We start from the raw sequence: 16,111 nt of genomic DNA, 5'->3' as shown, positions 1-16,111 counted from the left end.
TCTCCAGCTCAGCTGCCTGTAACACAGATAGCCTCTCTCTTAGGCCATTGCCTGGCCTCAGGAGCTTTCTAGAATCCAGCAAAAGCCTCTGTTTGTTACGTCCTCACTCTTCAGAGTTGAAAACACTAGCACCACATGGACAACATTATGTCTTCATACCGACTTGAGACATATCCTAGCCCCCTTGGGCCACAGCTGAATTTCCTGTTGTCTTTGAGGTTGAACCTGGAAAAAACACTTTGCTAGGTAACCCTGCTTGAGCAGGATTTCCTGCTCTTTGTTTAGTCACACTCTTTTCAAATGGAAAATTTAGGTAATTTTGCACTGCTGTAACTCTGTTGCTCTAGATGTGTGAAGTCTTGACCTTCATGGCTCCTTTCCTGTTGTCCCAGTACAAAATCTGTGGTTTCTCTTTAATGGCACTATTCTCTTTAACAAATACACATGTTTTGTTCCCACCTGTTCCGTTGTCAATTTTAACGGGATTCAAAAATTTTTATTTGTCAAACTGTATATTTCTTTCTGCTCTCATTTTCTATAAATCTGACTAAAACAGTAAGTAGTAGCTATGCCACACCCTGAGTTAGTTTTGCTGTCTTATAATTTCTTTGACAAATTTGTGCATGACTTTTTAGTTAAGCTTCATGTATTTTCAGGATATGAGCAGAATGCAGCCAAATTCTTTGCTAGAATAAAACATAACTAGCATCTAGCCCAGAGTTCACAACCCCTTCTGATACACCAGTTTATGTTTTACTTTCTCCCTTTTTATTGGCATCCTAGTTTCCAACCTTGAGCCAGAATAGTTTAAGCAAGAATAATTAAGCTCTTTAGCTTGCAGCTCTCCAGTCTTCCTCTTCCCTCCTGCAAACCAGTTCCAAAGTCCCAGGAACCGATTGTCACACTTATAACATCAGTGCCCTTGCTTCTTGGTACCAATTTTTAATATTTTTATTATATTATTATAAATATTGTATTATTTAATATTAACAATTTCATACGACTTACACCAAATACCTGAGAAAAAGCAGCTTAAGAAAGGAAAAATATTTTGGCTCCTGGTTTGTGGGGATATGGTCCAGCAGCTATGGGGTTGAGACTAAAATAAGAAGGTAAAGTCGAATGCTGCTAATAAAAACATTAAGAAAAATACGTTGGCATTGTTGAACAACTTTTCTCATAAAAGCAGCAGCCAGGCCGACTCCCACCTCACTCTGGTTTCTTTTGAGCTCCTGGGTAACACTCTTTACTGTTCATTCACTTTCCTATTTTGGTTATTTCTGTTTCGAATTTGATTTTTTTTTTTACTCTAAAGTGTAAGATCACAGTGAAACAATTGGTACAATATAAATGGTGTAAAAGTTATTGAGGTTTTTGACATTTTGAGCTCTTTTTTTTTTCCTGGTTCACGAAACAGCTGGATAGAAATGGAGCCTATTATAAATTATCACCCCAAATATGTAAGAGATCTGGGCCCTAAGCAGTGAAACAGCAGAGAGACCCTGGTAGGAGGATTCTTGGCTATATTCAACTGAAAGACGGTGCGTGTCAGTGGAGCGTGCGGAGAGCACTGCCCGACAGAGCCCGTTTCTGATGACTTCTCTCTGCTACGTCACAACAGTTTAATTTCTCAATTATGTTTCAGGGATTTATGTAATTATTATTCATAATGTTCTTAAAATTATGTGTGAAAATTCTAAATAAAACATGTTAAAATGAGGTATTCTAGTTCATTTATATTTTATCAGTGTATATAAAGTAACTTTTGTTTTTAGCCGGAATCATTTATGAGACACACTTGCAAAATACTGTGCTCACTTATAACTACATATTCTATACTTAATTCTGTATGTTAAAACTGTACATTTTTTGCAGATTTTAGAAAGAAAGAATAATGAATTAGAAGATTTGAAAATTTTATACAGAAAAAAACAAACTGAAACTGAGGAGACTATAAGAAAACTTGAAAAGAAAGGTGATGGTGTATGATGTGAATCTTCTGATAACATATTGAATTGATTTTAATGCTCTGAAATTTAACAGTAAAATGTTTCTGAGACTTTGTGAGACTCTATCAGTGGATACAATTTATATGGACTTTCGTGTGACTACGGAAAGTAAGGCGAGAGACTGTGTGTTGTGTAGTGGCAACTTGTGCAGTTTTGCACTTGCTTTGATAAAGGCTCAGAATATTTGAGTTACAGCCTTGGGATTAGTGAGAATGGAAGAGAAGGATTAATATTTAGTGAAGGAAGAGATACAGACAGTAAGAATGAAGGACAAGGAGAGACGTTGATCTCGAATTTATTGGGTTTCTCCCAGATCAAACCTGACTGTGGTAGAGCGGATAGTAATATTCCTGACAGTTTAGCAGAACAATAACATGTGAGAATTAGTCAGTGAATTGGTTATTTTTAGATTAATTTCCTGCCTTCAATGTTGGTGAAAGTAATTAAATATTTCATTTTTTTCCTAATTGTTATCAGTGATAGCTAAAGTTCTCTATATTTCTAGATTTTGTTTTTATTCTGTGTCACTTTAGGCATGAAACATCCTTAAGCTGAAACAAACATTCAGACTTTAAGAAATAATGTTTTCTAACCAGGCATAGTGATGCATGTCTGTAATCCCAGCATTCGTATGGGAACCTGAAGCAATGGGGTTTCAGGTCCCAGGTAACAGGGACATAGTGGTATCTATGACGAGAATCAACAGCAGCAACATGAGCAAGAATGAAAAAACAACACCACATACGTTTTTTTTAAGGCTTTTAATAATATACTTAAATCTTGTTTAATGTTGGACATGTGAGGTAAAATATGTTGCATATGCTGAAGACTACTATCAGGTTAACTTGAATTCTTCTCCCCTTATTAATTGCATAGTTGAGGTGTAAGAATAAAAGAAACATTTAGGAAAATATTTCTGAAAATTCTATTTTAAAGTAAATTAAAACATATATAAGATGTTATATTGAAGTAAAATTAAAGCTTAATGTAGTTTCTTATTTAGCGAATTCAAGTATATTAAAGAAAATTTTACTTAAAGTATGACATTTTAACTGGAGGACAGAGGGGAATAGCTTAAATAGTTTAAAAAGTGTATTTTAATAACATAAAAGTCGAAAATGACTTGAAAGTACCTAGGAATAACAATGTATTAAGAGAAAACATCCTTTATTCAGTCAGCCCACAGCTTCTGAGCACTTGTCTGCATGGCACCGGTATGCCTTTGAATAATGAAATAGTCTCACTAAAGAGGAAACTGGCAAGGAAATGGATGTGATGTCCTCAGTGGTTCATTGGAGAAAGAGACATTAGAGGAGTTTCTTTTTCTCATTGCAAGGGGAGGAATCTATTTGGTGTTTGTTTTAGAAACATTTCAACAATGGAAGGAGGAGAAATGATGGCTTTGGGTAGTAGATTTACAGTGCAGATTTAAGATGTGGAAGAGAAGAGATGGAGCCAGAGAGCAAATGGATCAGAAAGAGCCATTTTCCCTGTTGGAGCCTTTGGCCCATATCCTTTAGGGGAGTAGAACTTTAGCATGATTCCCAGCCTCGCACTCCTTATGGAGCTGCACTGGTGAGTGGTCTCTTCAAAGAGACAGAGGCTGCAGTAGAGGAGAAATACTTGAGGCTAGCATGCTGTTTAAATATTCCAGGGAGAGAGTAAAGACCAATTAGTCAAGCTCATCTGTGACTACAGAAATGGCCAAACACAGTGAAAGAAGAGGGGATTTAGACAAGTAAGACTTAGTGAAAAATTAAATTATCTATTAAATATATGTTACATTTAGATGTCAAATTCTCATGTGGTTCCTGGAACTGGTTTAATTATATTTCTATAATTTTTGACAGTTCAGATCCTTATACGTGACTGTCAAGTTATCAGAGAAACTAAAGAAAACCAGATAGCAGAACTGAAGAAGATATGTGAGCAAAGCACAGAATCTCTGAATAACAATTGGGAAAAAAAGGTAAGCTCCTGAAGTCAGCTGAGAGGGACATACTCAGCAAGTGTGGAAAATAATTAAAAATTCAAGAGTAACTAGAAATAGCTAGTGCTCCTAGACTTTCTTCTCGAAGTCTATATTCTAGAAATAGTTTTTGTTTTAAAGTCATAATTTTTCACTTTTGTTAAGTAATGATTTGCATTTTTTTTCATAGTCAATACGTTTTAAGCAAAATGACTATAGAAATAATGGTTTGATTTGAGATTTGGATAATTTGGATAATGCCAGGTACCATTATCTATGCCTGACTGAAGTTTATGGTGCAAACTTGTTTTGATGTGAGTAAAATCCCCAGTGGGTAGTTCCTGCTTGCATGCACTGGGGAAGCACTGAAGTGTTGATACTGGAGCTAGGTGATCATCTTGGGTCACTTTTGATACTAGGTGTAGCCCTGGTGTGAAAACACAGACTTCAGCCAAATTACAGATTCAGCAGTCAGATTTGTAGGACTGCTTACTGTTGTTTTATAAACAAAATCTCAATCATTTGATTTTACAAATGGAAACCCAGGAGCCTTATATTGGGGTGAAAACCTACTAGCTCAGAAGGCAGCAAAAGCACCCAGCTAATCTTCCTACTCAGCTAATATCCCAGAAGGAAAAAGCCAAAAGCCAAAAGCCAAAAGCCTGCTAGCTCAACTGACATCGCAGGAATAAAAATCCAAAAGCCCCTTCTTCTCCACACTGCCTTAAATACTCTTCTCTCAATGTCCCTCCTTTCTGATTACTCCCTGTCAGCTGGTTTCTTGCACTGCCTGTTGACCTAGGGTTAATATTATTTAATTCTGTGTACAGAAAGCTCTTGGATTAAAGGTGTGTGCTAGGTCTGAGCCACTCCTTAACCATCCGTTCACAATAAACAGAAATTTCTTGGATTAAAGGTGTGTGTTAGGGCTGAGCCACTTCACAACTAGAAATAGGTTTTTACAATTCACAATCTGGGGTTTACAGTGGGATCAAATATCCTGTAACAACTTACAATTATCAAAACCGCCTGTAAGAAATTTGTAAAGCCAAAGGGTTTCTTTTCTTTTCTGTTTTCTTTTCTCTTCTTTTCTTATCTTTTTTCCGAGTGCATATGGGCTTTATTTATTTACAATAAACTACATACAGTAAGAACAGTTATGGTGATGGGGTTCAAGATTAGATAGTTACAGTGTGACAGTTAGGCTTAAGTTGTTTAGGATTTAAGAACATGTTTTAAGGTCTAAAAAGATTTTTAAGTCAATCAGTGCTGAAGGGTCTTCTGATGGCTATTTCTAAGTATCCTCGCTCTTCTTGCTGAGCTAGAAAGGTTCTTGGGACTCTTACCAGTCTGGTACTGAGTCTCCCTTGCTTTCTGCTTCTGGTTCTCACCATGACTCAGCCTCCTGTTCCTCCCTTGTCTCCTTGCCAGATGGGAATTCGCAGTGCTTTTGTTAGTCCCTTGACTTTCTCCCTGTTAATGGATAGTGAGTCAAAAGCATGTTATTTTTGAACTCCTGCTTTCCTCATCTCATGAGTGGCAATGGATCCAGGGAATGCAAATTAGATTCTCAGAAAGATGAAAGAAGGAGTTAAGAGCACAGTTAAGAGCAGCTTTCAGCCTCCATTCTAAAGCTCACCAGTGAAACCTGTCTGGGCCTCTACTTCTGGCTTTGGTTTCTCTACCATAGTTCACAGTGATTTTGTTAAAGCTTCATCTATTTAAGCAACATAACATAAAAATACTGATTTATATAATGGAATACTACTCAGCAATTAAAAACAAACAAATCATGAAATTTGCAGGCAAATAGTGGGATCTAGAAAAGATCATCCTGAGTGAGGTATTCCAGAAGCAGAAAGACACATATGATATATACTCACTTATAAGTGGATATTAGACATATAATATAGGATAAACATACTAAAATCTGTACACCTAAAGAAGCTAAGCAAGAAGGAGGACCATGGGTAAGATGAGCAATCCTCACTCAGAAAGACAAACAGAATGGAAATTGGAAGAGGGAAAAAACAGAAAGAGGGCCTCTGGAAGACTCAACCCAGCAGTGTATCAGAGCAGATGCTGAGACTCATAATCAAACTTTGGGCAGAGTGCAGGAAATCTTATGAAAGAAGGGGAAGATAGAAAGACCTGAAGGGGACAGGAGCTCCACAAGGACAACAATAGAACCAAAAAATTCGGGCACAGGGGTCTTTTTTGAGTCTGATACTCCAACCAAGAACCATGCATGGAGATAACCTAGAAACCCTGCACAGGTGTAGCCCATGGCAGCTCAGTGTCCAAGTGGGTACCCTAGTAAGGGGAACAGGGACTGTCTCTGACATGAACTCAGGGGTTGGCTCTTAGATTGCCTCCCTCTGATGGTGTAGCAGCCTTACCAGGCCACAGAGGAAGACCATACAGCCATTCCTGATGAGACCTGATAAATTAGGGTCAGAAGGAAGGGGAGACAGAAGTTTCCCCCTATCAGTGGACTTGGAGAGGGGCATGGGAGGAAATGAGGAAGGGATGGTGGGAGGGAATGGAGGAAGAGGCTACAGCTGGGATACGAAATGAATTAACTTTCATTAATACAATTAATTATTAATTAATTAATACAAAAAAAATTAAAGAAAAAATATTGATTAATTAAGACCTTTGTGATGTACAATCCTTCCTAGTTATCAGCCTTACTCTGTGAATTCCACTCACAAATATGATCTTTGTGTTTGTTGTTTCTATTGCATATGCAATGTCAAACAAGTTTCTTATTGGGAATTTGTATATGTGAGGCTGCATTTCCACATTTGTGTTAAACAAGTGAAATAAATGATGCAGACCTTGAGTTACTGTTAACAATGAACAAGATTGTTAAAACTTCTGTTTGCATTTTGAAGACTACTAATAATGTTGTTTACTTGAGAAATATATATTATCAACCAGATTTACTAACTTTCTATACAAGACAGAAAATTTCTTTAGTATTTTCCCATCTATTGACATTTCTGTTTAGGAAAGCAGAGGAAAATTTTGTATGCTCTTTGATATTTTTATTTGTAGATTTTAGATTCTTGTTCAAATTACTTTTTAAATATAAATAGGAGTATTGGAAAACATATTTTGAATTTCAAAATGACGTATTCCATGGTTGTGAAAGACTGTTGACTTCATTGTGCAGCTTCACAATGCTGTAGCGGAAATGGAAAAGGAAAAATTTGAGCTTCAAAAGCGGCATACTGAGACTATTCAGGAACTGCTGGAGGACACAAATGAGCGTCTGAATAAAATGGAGGGAGAGTATTTGGTGCAGACACAGTCCACAGTAAGTGCTTTTCCTTCTCCTTTTGACTTTTCATATAGATCTTATTTCCCATGTCCTCATGCTTCACTGATATGCACTTTACGTGAATTTGTAACTATATTAAAGAAAGAGCTTTATTTTCCTACAGGATACAGTGACAGTGGCCTAGACGTTCACTAAGAGGTTGGACTCAACTCTTAGATGGTGCTTTTGTTTCATAATTACTTAGAGGTGGTTTCACATCTTTTTTTTTTTCATTAACTTTTAGTTTAGAAATCATTTTTTCATTTAAAAAATTCTTTTAAGCTGAAGATACAAGTGTTTTTCTGAAAATATTTAAAGTTTAATATTTCAATATTAAAGGTGTTAAGTAAGTTGGAAGTGTTACTGCTTGACACATTTCTTCGTAGAGCATGTTGACTAAGGCGCCATGTACACGCCAGTTGGGTAAATCTCAAATCATTAGCAGTTTGCATGTCTTCTTAACTTTTTAAATATTAAGTTTACTCATTTCTGTGATTAGAAAATAACAGTAAGTTGTTGGAAATATTAAATTGATATATATTTGAAGTTACATGATAAGCTTTCAATGTTTCAACAAGATAATTGTTGATACTATCTTTGAAAATGTAACATAAGAATAATAGTGTTATATTAGTGAAAGGTGAAGACTCAGTTTCAGAAACTAACAGTTGTTTGAGGATGGGACTTTTGGTTTCCATTCCTTGTAAAAACAGCAGGAAAGAGATAAGTCAGACATGAAGATGGAAAAGAATGCAAGAGGCTGATATGATTTGTGGAGTTTATATTATTTACTGTTAATGTCACTGTGACAAACCAGTGTGTAGAAGCTGTGCAAAGAGAGACCGACTGTGGCTGACTGATGCCGTCTCAGTCTCTGGCCGCAGGGAAGGCCTGTGGAGTTCCTGTGGTAGAGGGCTCCTCACAGAACAGCCGGCCAAGAAGCGAAGAGATTACCAACAGACCCAGGATACAGAAACCAACCTTCCAAGGCATACCCCTAGTCAGCCGGGGTCCAAAAGGCTTCACAGGTTCCTGAAACAGCACTGCTAACTGGAGACCAAGCTTTCAAAACACAACCCTGTGGGACACAGTTCAGATTCAACTCACGACAGCATCAGAAATGCTGTGGAGAAGTTGACACTGATCTGACAGGTCCACGGAAGCACAGGACTCTGGGAGCTAGCTGTTCCACAGCTAGCAGGTCTGCAATACTGGCGCTGCTTGGTCTGTGAGCAGCAGCAAGGGTGAGGGCACAAGGACATTGATCCCTGTGCCTCCATTCACATGTGGTTGGAACGGCTCTGATGTAGCTTTTAAAATGAGAGAATGAGCAACAACAGGATGTTAGGTCTCTCCGTTTTATGCAGCTGGGTTGTCTGACTTCTAACTCCTCAGAAATCACTGGGTGATAATCTGGAGAGAAGAAAGTCTTTGAGTTTCCTGCAGGTTGCTAAGTGTGGTGGACAGATCCCCCAGAGCCCTTGAAGTCCTTTGAATTCTTGGAGTAGCAGGCAATAAAGCACCACTGCCCCCACCTCCCAAAGAAAACAGTGGAAAACCAAGTTGCTTATAAGGAAAAGACTGTCAATGTGCCTTTAGAGTGTTACCCAGTAGAAAACAATGGGGCCATGCCCGTAAGGTGCATACTAGAAAAAAAAAAAAATGTGTCTCTAGTGCTTTCCAACTGAATAAGTAGCTTTAAACATTAGCAGAGCCCTGAGTTTTACATATGTTAAATGTCACTATGATGTTTCTAGAAATAGCACTTGTCATTATTTTAAGCCCTTTAAATTTTTTTTCATTCTTTTGTTATGAGAAACATATTTATGGAAATCATATTTTGAAAAGGTCTTCTCTCAGTTCTTAATTTGTGCTTTTTAATCTCCTTATAATTTCTCACTGTTCTTTATTTCTATCTATGAAGGCTTATTTCATTCTGTTTTCATCAACTCATTTTATAATAGATTTTCTTCTGCTTTTTGCATGTATTATACTTTTTATTTCAACCATTTTTTTTTTCATGCCCACTGTTTTCATTTGACTCAAAAAAAAAAAATCCTCCTAACCAATTTCCTTTTATGTCATTTGTTAAAACCATCTTGAGTATATTTGTTAGGCTAGCTGTATCTGGTCTAATTGTATTTTGACTATTATAATGTTGTATATATTATGAGTGACATGATACATGTATTGTCCTGGTAAGTTTTTACTGTCATCTTGACACAATCACCAGAGTCACCTGGGGAGAAGAAACCTCAGCTGAAGAATTGTCTAGATGAGATTGTCCTGTGGCCACGTTTGTGAGCAATTGTGATTTATGATTGATGTGGGAAAGCCCAGTCCATTATGGGTGGCACCAACGCTAGGTAGGTAGGTTTGATATATGTAGGAATGGTTAAGTGTGAGCTAGTGTGTGAGCCAGGAACCAGTATTCCTCCTTGGTCTAGGCTTTATTTCCCCTGTTTTCTTGCCTTGACTTCCTCAATGAGGGACTATGACCTGGAAGTATAAACTGAAATAATCCTTTCTCCTGTGTTGCTTTTGTTATGCTATTTATCACAGTGTCAGAAAGTAATCGTGGACAGTTGAATTGTTTTTAAGAGTAAGTTTTGTTGACAGGTTTTTCAATATAGCTTTCTTTCACAGGTCTCAGTTATTTTGACCTGTGAACTCATATCCCTGGGTTTTGTCATTCTGATATGTATTTGGGAAAGTAAGAGATCAAGTTCTTTTATTGCTCAATTAGAGCTTGTGCTGCCTAGTTTTATGTCAACTTGACAAAGTCTAGAGTTATTTGGGAAAAGCTTAGAAAATTGTTCTAATCAGATTAGGCTATGGGCAAGTCTTTGGTGTGTTTTCTTAAAAATATGTGAGGGCCGAGTTTACTATGGGCTGTGCTGCCCCTGGTCTAGTGATCCTGGGTTATGTAAGAAAGCAGGCTGAGTAAGCCATGAAGAGCAAGGCAGTCCTGACTTCTGCATCAATTTCTGCTTCCAGATTCCTACCTTGAGTTCCTGCTCTGCCTTCCTTTGATGATAGCCTGTAATGTAGAAGTGGAAGCAAAATAAACCCTTTTCCCCCCTCGGGGCTTTTTGTCCTGGTGTTTTATCTCTGTAATGGAAAGCAAACGAAGGTAGAGCTTGTTCAAGTGAGGAGAAGGTAAGCCACAGGATAGAGATTTCTAAAAAGGCCCATTTGTAGCTTCTCATATGTAAGAGGCAGGCCTCAGCAATCCTAAACAGAGCCTAACTTTGGAGAGGGACAGTGTCCCTAGATGATAACATCAGCTAATGAGCTTCAGAGGGACAGGTGATCTTTCAGTGAAGGAAGCCCTAACTTTGTCAGATTTATCCATCCTTTGACATTTTCTGTTTTCTCTTCCTCCCATTTCCCCTGTCTCCAGCTCCACCCCCTTTTTTCTCTCTTCATTCTTTATCTCCTTTATTTTTTTCTCTCTTCCCTTCCTGTTACTTCCCTTCCCTCCACTTTCCCTTTTCCCGTTTCTGTACCTTTCCCCTTTTTCTTCCCCTTCTGTTTCTATGTTTTTCTTTTCCCATTCTCCTTCCCTTCCTTTCCTTTGTTTAAACAAGGTCTAGCTCTTTCTCAGTTGGCTTGGTACTTACTGTGTTGTAAAGGCTAGTCTTTAATTCAAGCCTCCCCAGTGCATGGCACATGAGTCCTGCTTCTTGCGTCTTGCTAAACAAATCTTTTGCCATTGAAAGTGCAGGCCATTTCACAGTTGTAAAGTTTGGCTTTTACATGAGTCTTACATCTCTGTAGTTGTTACTTTCTTGTGGTTGGTAAAAGACTGGACTCTACTCTCATTGTTTTTGTGTGGATGACTACTGTTGTTTTTCCAGTTTCACTTTTGAGTCATTTTTTCCTCTCTCTTGATCTGTCTTGGCTGTTTTGTATGCAAATTCTCTTCAATGAAGGTCTCCACTGTTTATGGCCAGCTAGTTTCCCTGGTGTTGCTGGCTCATTGTTATACTTGATGTTCAGTGTGGAGGCCTGTCTTCCTTGTTGAGCAGATGGTCTGAGCCCTCTCCTTTCATGGTTACGTTTAGAATTAGCTCTCCACATTCATATAGAAGCAGGACTTGGAGAGTATCTTTTCTTTAGAATATCATCTATGATATTTTTTTGATATTTACTGTTAAAAGTTACATACTCTGGGGAGCCGGAGGGATGGCTCAGTGGTTAGGAGCACTTGTCACTCGTGTAGAGGATCTGTGTTTTGTTGCCAGCAGCCACATCGCAGCTCCCAACTCTCTGCAACTCCAGTTTCAGATGGTTGGGGGTTTCCACGGGCACTGTGCACATGTGGTGCACAGGCGCAGGCAGGCAAGGTACCCAGACACATTAAAGAAATGATTAGATAAATATATTTTAAAAGACACGCTTTTGCGAGAAATGTTTATCAGAGTTTAACCCTTTATGAATCTGCTACAAAGATTTTTACTGTGCCGTATGTTGACAAGAATTTCTATAAAATGTTAAATAGTGGTGGCAATCATAGTTTTTAAATCAAAGTTCTTCTTATTTCAGAAGATATGTAGACTTACAATTTGAAGAAAGGCTGTTCTCCATTGTCATTATTTTATTATTTAAACTAGCATATGAATAATGAATATCATTATGGTATTTCATACATCGTTTCTTCTTCTTTGTCTCTCTTCCCACTGTTCTCTGTCATCCCTTGTACCCCTCTTGCTGTCTCTTTCCTTTTTCTCTCAAAGCCCCTGCTGCCCTCATCTCACATGTATTCCATGTCTCTTTTTTCCTCACAAGCCTCAGACCTCTTTCTCTTTTTCTCTTTCTTTTCTTTATTTTTCTTTCTGCCTCTCTCTTTCTCTCCTTTCTCTCTCTCCTTTCTTTCTCTCTCTCTCTTTCTTTTTCTCTTTCTCTCTCTTTCTCTTTCTTTCTCTTTTTCTTTGTTTCTCTTTTCTTCCTTTCTTCTTTCTCTCTCTTTCTTTCCTTCTTTCTTTTTTCTTTCTTTCTCTTTGTTTCTTTCTTTCTCTCTTTTTCTTTCTCTTTCTTTTTCTCTCTTCCTTCCTTCTTTTCTTATTTCCTCTTTCTTTTCTTTCTTCCTTCCTTCCTTTCTTCTTTCTTTCTTCCTTTCTTCTTTCTTCCTTCCTTTCTTTTCTCTCTCTCTCTTTCTTTCTTTCTCTCTTTTCTTTCTTTTTTCCTTTCTTTCTTTCTTTGTTTCTTTCTTTCTTTCTCTCTCTCTCTCTTTCCCTTCCTTCCTTCCTTCCTTCCTTCCTTCCTTCCTTCCTTCCTTCTTTTTTTTCTTTCTTGACAGGGTTTGTCTGTGTAGCCCTGGCTCTTCTGGATTCACTTTGTAGACCAGGCTTGCCTTTAGCTTACAGAGATCTGCCTGCCTCTGCCTCCCAGAGTGCTGGGATTACAGGCATGTGCTACCCTGTCTAGTTCATTAATTTCTTTTCTAACTACAGCACACACACATGCAAATGCATATATATGGATATATACATACATGGGCATATGCAGACACTAACATTTAGGATCTCCATATGAGAAAAAACATGGTTTATTTATCTTTCTGAGTCTGGTTTATTTCGATCGATATAATGATCCTATTTAGAATCATTTTTCTGCAAATATCACTATTTCATTTTCTGTATAGCTAAATAAAAATTAATATGTAATATATAAAATGTATATATCCTAGCTGTTACTTATATCCTAATGTTTTCTATCAAGAAAGACACTGATTAATGTTTTATCACAGTTATGTACTTATACATTCTGCTTAGCAAAAACAAACACAAAAAATAATTAAAAATGGTTTCCTTTCATTTGTCTCAAAATGTAACAACAATAACAAAAACCCAAAGAATACATTATACATACTTGGTATTGAACATGTATAAGAGACAGGACAAAAACAAAAATGTCTGTGTAATAAAACTAATGTCGGTGAAACTGTACTGCCCAAGCCTCTACTGTCTGTCTAGCGCTAGGTATTTTCATTAAAACACACAAACATAAACCTTAGGGTGTGACAGGTGTGGTAGTTATTGAGCACTGCCTTAATAAATGACTGTGATTTATGTGATTTGGAACAACACAGATGTGTGCTGAAACAGCTCCTGCCGCGTGACAAAATTCAAGGTACTGTTGTCTTTGAAGATGCTGTAAGAGAAAGATCCTTTATTGCCTCTTTTAACTTCTTGTGGGGACAGGCAAGTCCTTGACATTCTTTGGCTTCCAGCTGTAGCTCTTCAACCTGTGCTGTGTCATCAGCTGGTGTTCTGTGTGTTATCTGTGCCATTGTCTTCACATAGCCTTTTTTTGAAGAGTCTTTGGACTCAGGACCCTTTGTAACCTAGTATGATTCATATTAACTTGGTTGTATCTGAAAATTTCTGTTTCCATTCAAATACCATATTTACATATGGTAATAGAGCTTAATGGTAAAGAATTTGCCTAGTAAATTGTTTAAGGCCTTGGGTCCAATTTCCAGCACTGCTTAGAACAAACAAAGTCACATTACTTACAGATCTAGGGCATTGTGAGGTACAGTGCAGAGCAGTAGGTAAAAAGTTATATTTAATTGTTACCTCTTTGTATCTGGAAATACTGAAAGCAGATAACTGGATCGGAGAGAGAGGAAGGTGAGCTTACTCTGTTTGCTACAGAAGCTAGCTTGCAAAGTGGTGAAGTTGGTACCTTTCACTGTCAGCTAATCATAACAGGGTGGCCTGACACATGCTGTTTCTCTGTGTGTTGATCATGTTGGGTGTTGTTCTGGGTTTTTGAGAGAAGGTTTCAGTTTATAGTCAGGAATAGCATCAGACTTAAAACCCACTGTGTCAGCATCCTGGTTGCTAATAGTACAGGTGTCTGCTGTCGTACTTGGGTTTTTATCATTTTTTACAAAACTTCCATTTATGAATTCATTTAAAATAAAATAAAACCATTGCATGTGAACATAAATAACAATAGTTTAAGAACTTTTATTTTAAGTACTAAATATAAACTCAGGTTTATATTATTTATATAAGCAAACTAGATTTTATAAAAGAAAAGAAATTGAATGGCATAAACCATTGCTTTTCACTTTTGCCAGTCTTAACCTCTGGCTTAACAGAAGGTAGCTGGGTTCTGTATGCTTTTGCATTCATCCTATTGTGATTTCAGATCATGTCACCTCTAGAAACTGCAAAGGCAAAGATCATGTTTTTTAAAAATAGACTTGATCTTGCTGGCATACCAAAAATCAGAGGGAGTCTCAGGAGTTTGTTGATTTTTGAGAATTGCTACTCCAAGACATTGGTTTATGAATGTTTTTGATCAAAATTCCTACCAAGGACTAAACTTATAAATTGTGTAAAAAAAATGTACATAAGCATATACAAAAATATACCTACCTTCAAGTGTGTCACTTTTACAATTGGCCATTCATGCTGGCATAATCTCATTTTTTAAAATTTTATCTCATTAAAATATTCAATTAGGATTTGCAACTTGATATCATGTTGGCTGAGATCATGGCTTGAAGCCCCCGCCCCCATTTTGGGGCACGTGTATTGAAGAATCTGTTTGCTTTTGCTGTGATTCATTTTCAGCTTCCACACAGGGGCTGTGTATCACCCTCTGCCTGTGGGCACTCGGGATCAGCAAACTTGACATTCCTTCTCATATGAAAAATGTCACATTATAATTTGTAGTTCTGTAGCTCTTTCCTATTAAAGTTGCTTATTTATCTCTTGTATCCATTTTTAAACTTATGTTTTCTTTGATTTTTCATGTTTTGTATCTAAATTAATTATTGTGGTTTTCTCTTCGTTCTTTCATTTATTATGACAAAATATACATAACCAAGTTTTGTATTTTAAACATGTATGTGTAAAGTTCTGTAGTATTAAGTTTACATTGTTCTACAGCCATCTTTGCCCTCATTGGCATACTTTGTTAATTAAATAATATTAGTGGTTAAATCTGTTTCACAGTAGAATTTTTAATTTTGTGTATTTGGAAAGAAAAGTGCACTTTGGGTCTAAGAGGTCACTGTCAGAAAAATTTTATTTTGGTTTTGAAACTTTTGAAGCATTCTGAAAGTTGAATTTAGGAATGCATGCTTAGACTTTGGTATAGATAGTGGTAATAAATGCAGAGAATCTCTGCCCTTCATATTCAGTCATTATTTTTTCTAAGTCAGACACTGTACCCATAAAACAATAACTCCTCATTCATTTGTCCCCTTCATTAAAGCTCCCCATATATCCTGTTTTTATGAATTTGACTATTTTAGGCATTTTACATAGGTGGAATCTACAGTGTTTAATCCTATAGTGCTTTCCTTACTCCATTTACAGTTTATTTATATTGTAGCATATGCCAAAACAATTTCATGTCTGAATACTGTCTTGTGCGTGTGCTATATTGTATTTATTCATTCATTTATTGAATAATTTGGTTGATTCTATCTTTTGGCTATTGTGAATAATGTTAACTTGGGCATGTGTATACAATATCTATTTGATATTCAAAGTTCTTGACAAAATCAAAATTTAAATCTGAAATATATTTTTATCATCCTGAACCTAAATTTTTATATTCTAAAAATTTATAAACTAGGACTGGAGAGCTGGATCAGAGGTTAAGAGGACTGGTTATTCTTCCATAGGCTGTGAGTTCAATTCTCAGCAACCACATGATGGCTCACAACCATATGTAACAAGATCAGGTGCCCTCTCCTGGAGTACAATCATAATAAATAAATAAATCTTTTAAAAAGGTATAAAATAAATTTAAAGTTGAAATTTGTATACCTTATTAATC

At 36.9% G+C, this 16,111-nt stretch overlaps 1 protein-coding gene across 6 annotated transcripts in view; it reads left to right on the top strand.

The window, feature by feature from the left end:
- Cep112 (centrosomal protein 112) overlaps window positions 1-16,111 on the top strand; it is a 412,140-nt gene that overhangs the window by 73,504 nt on the left and 322,525 nt on the right. For all 6 annotated transcript variants that reach the window (XM_060386504.1, XM_060386500.1, XM_060386502.1 and 3 more), the window contains 3 exons: window positions 1,876-1,975; window positions 3,860-3,978; window positions 7,157-7,300. In XM_060386504.1, the coding sequence (XP_060242487.1) occupies window positions 1,876-1,975; window positions 3,860-3,978; window positions 7,157-7,300 (363 nt within the window). The remainder of the gene's footprint in view (window positions 1-1,875; window positions 1,976-3,859; window positions 3,979-7,156; window positions 7,301-16,111) is intronic.

Source organism: Meriones unguiculatus, chromosome 7 (assembly GCF_030254825.1).
Source record: "Meriones unguiculatus strain TT.TT164.6M chromosome 7, Bangor_MerUng_6.1, whole genome shotgun sequence".
Classification (NCBI taxonomy): Eukaryota; Metazoa; Chordata; class Mammalia; order Rodentia; family Muridae; genus Meriones; species Meriones unguiculatus.
Note: the sequence above shows the minus strand (reverse complement) of the source record. Positions and strands in the feature narration are given on the sequence as shown.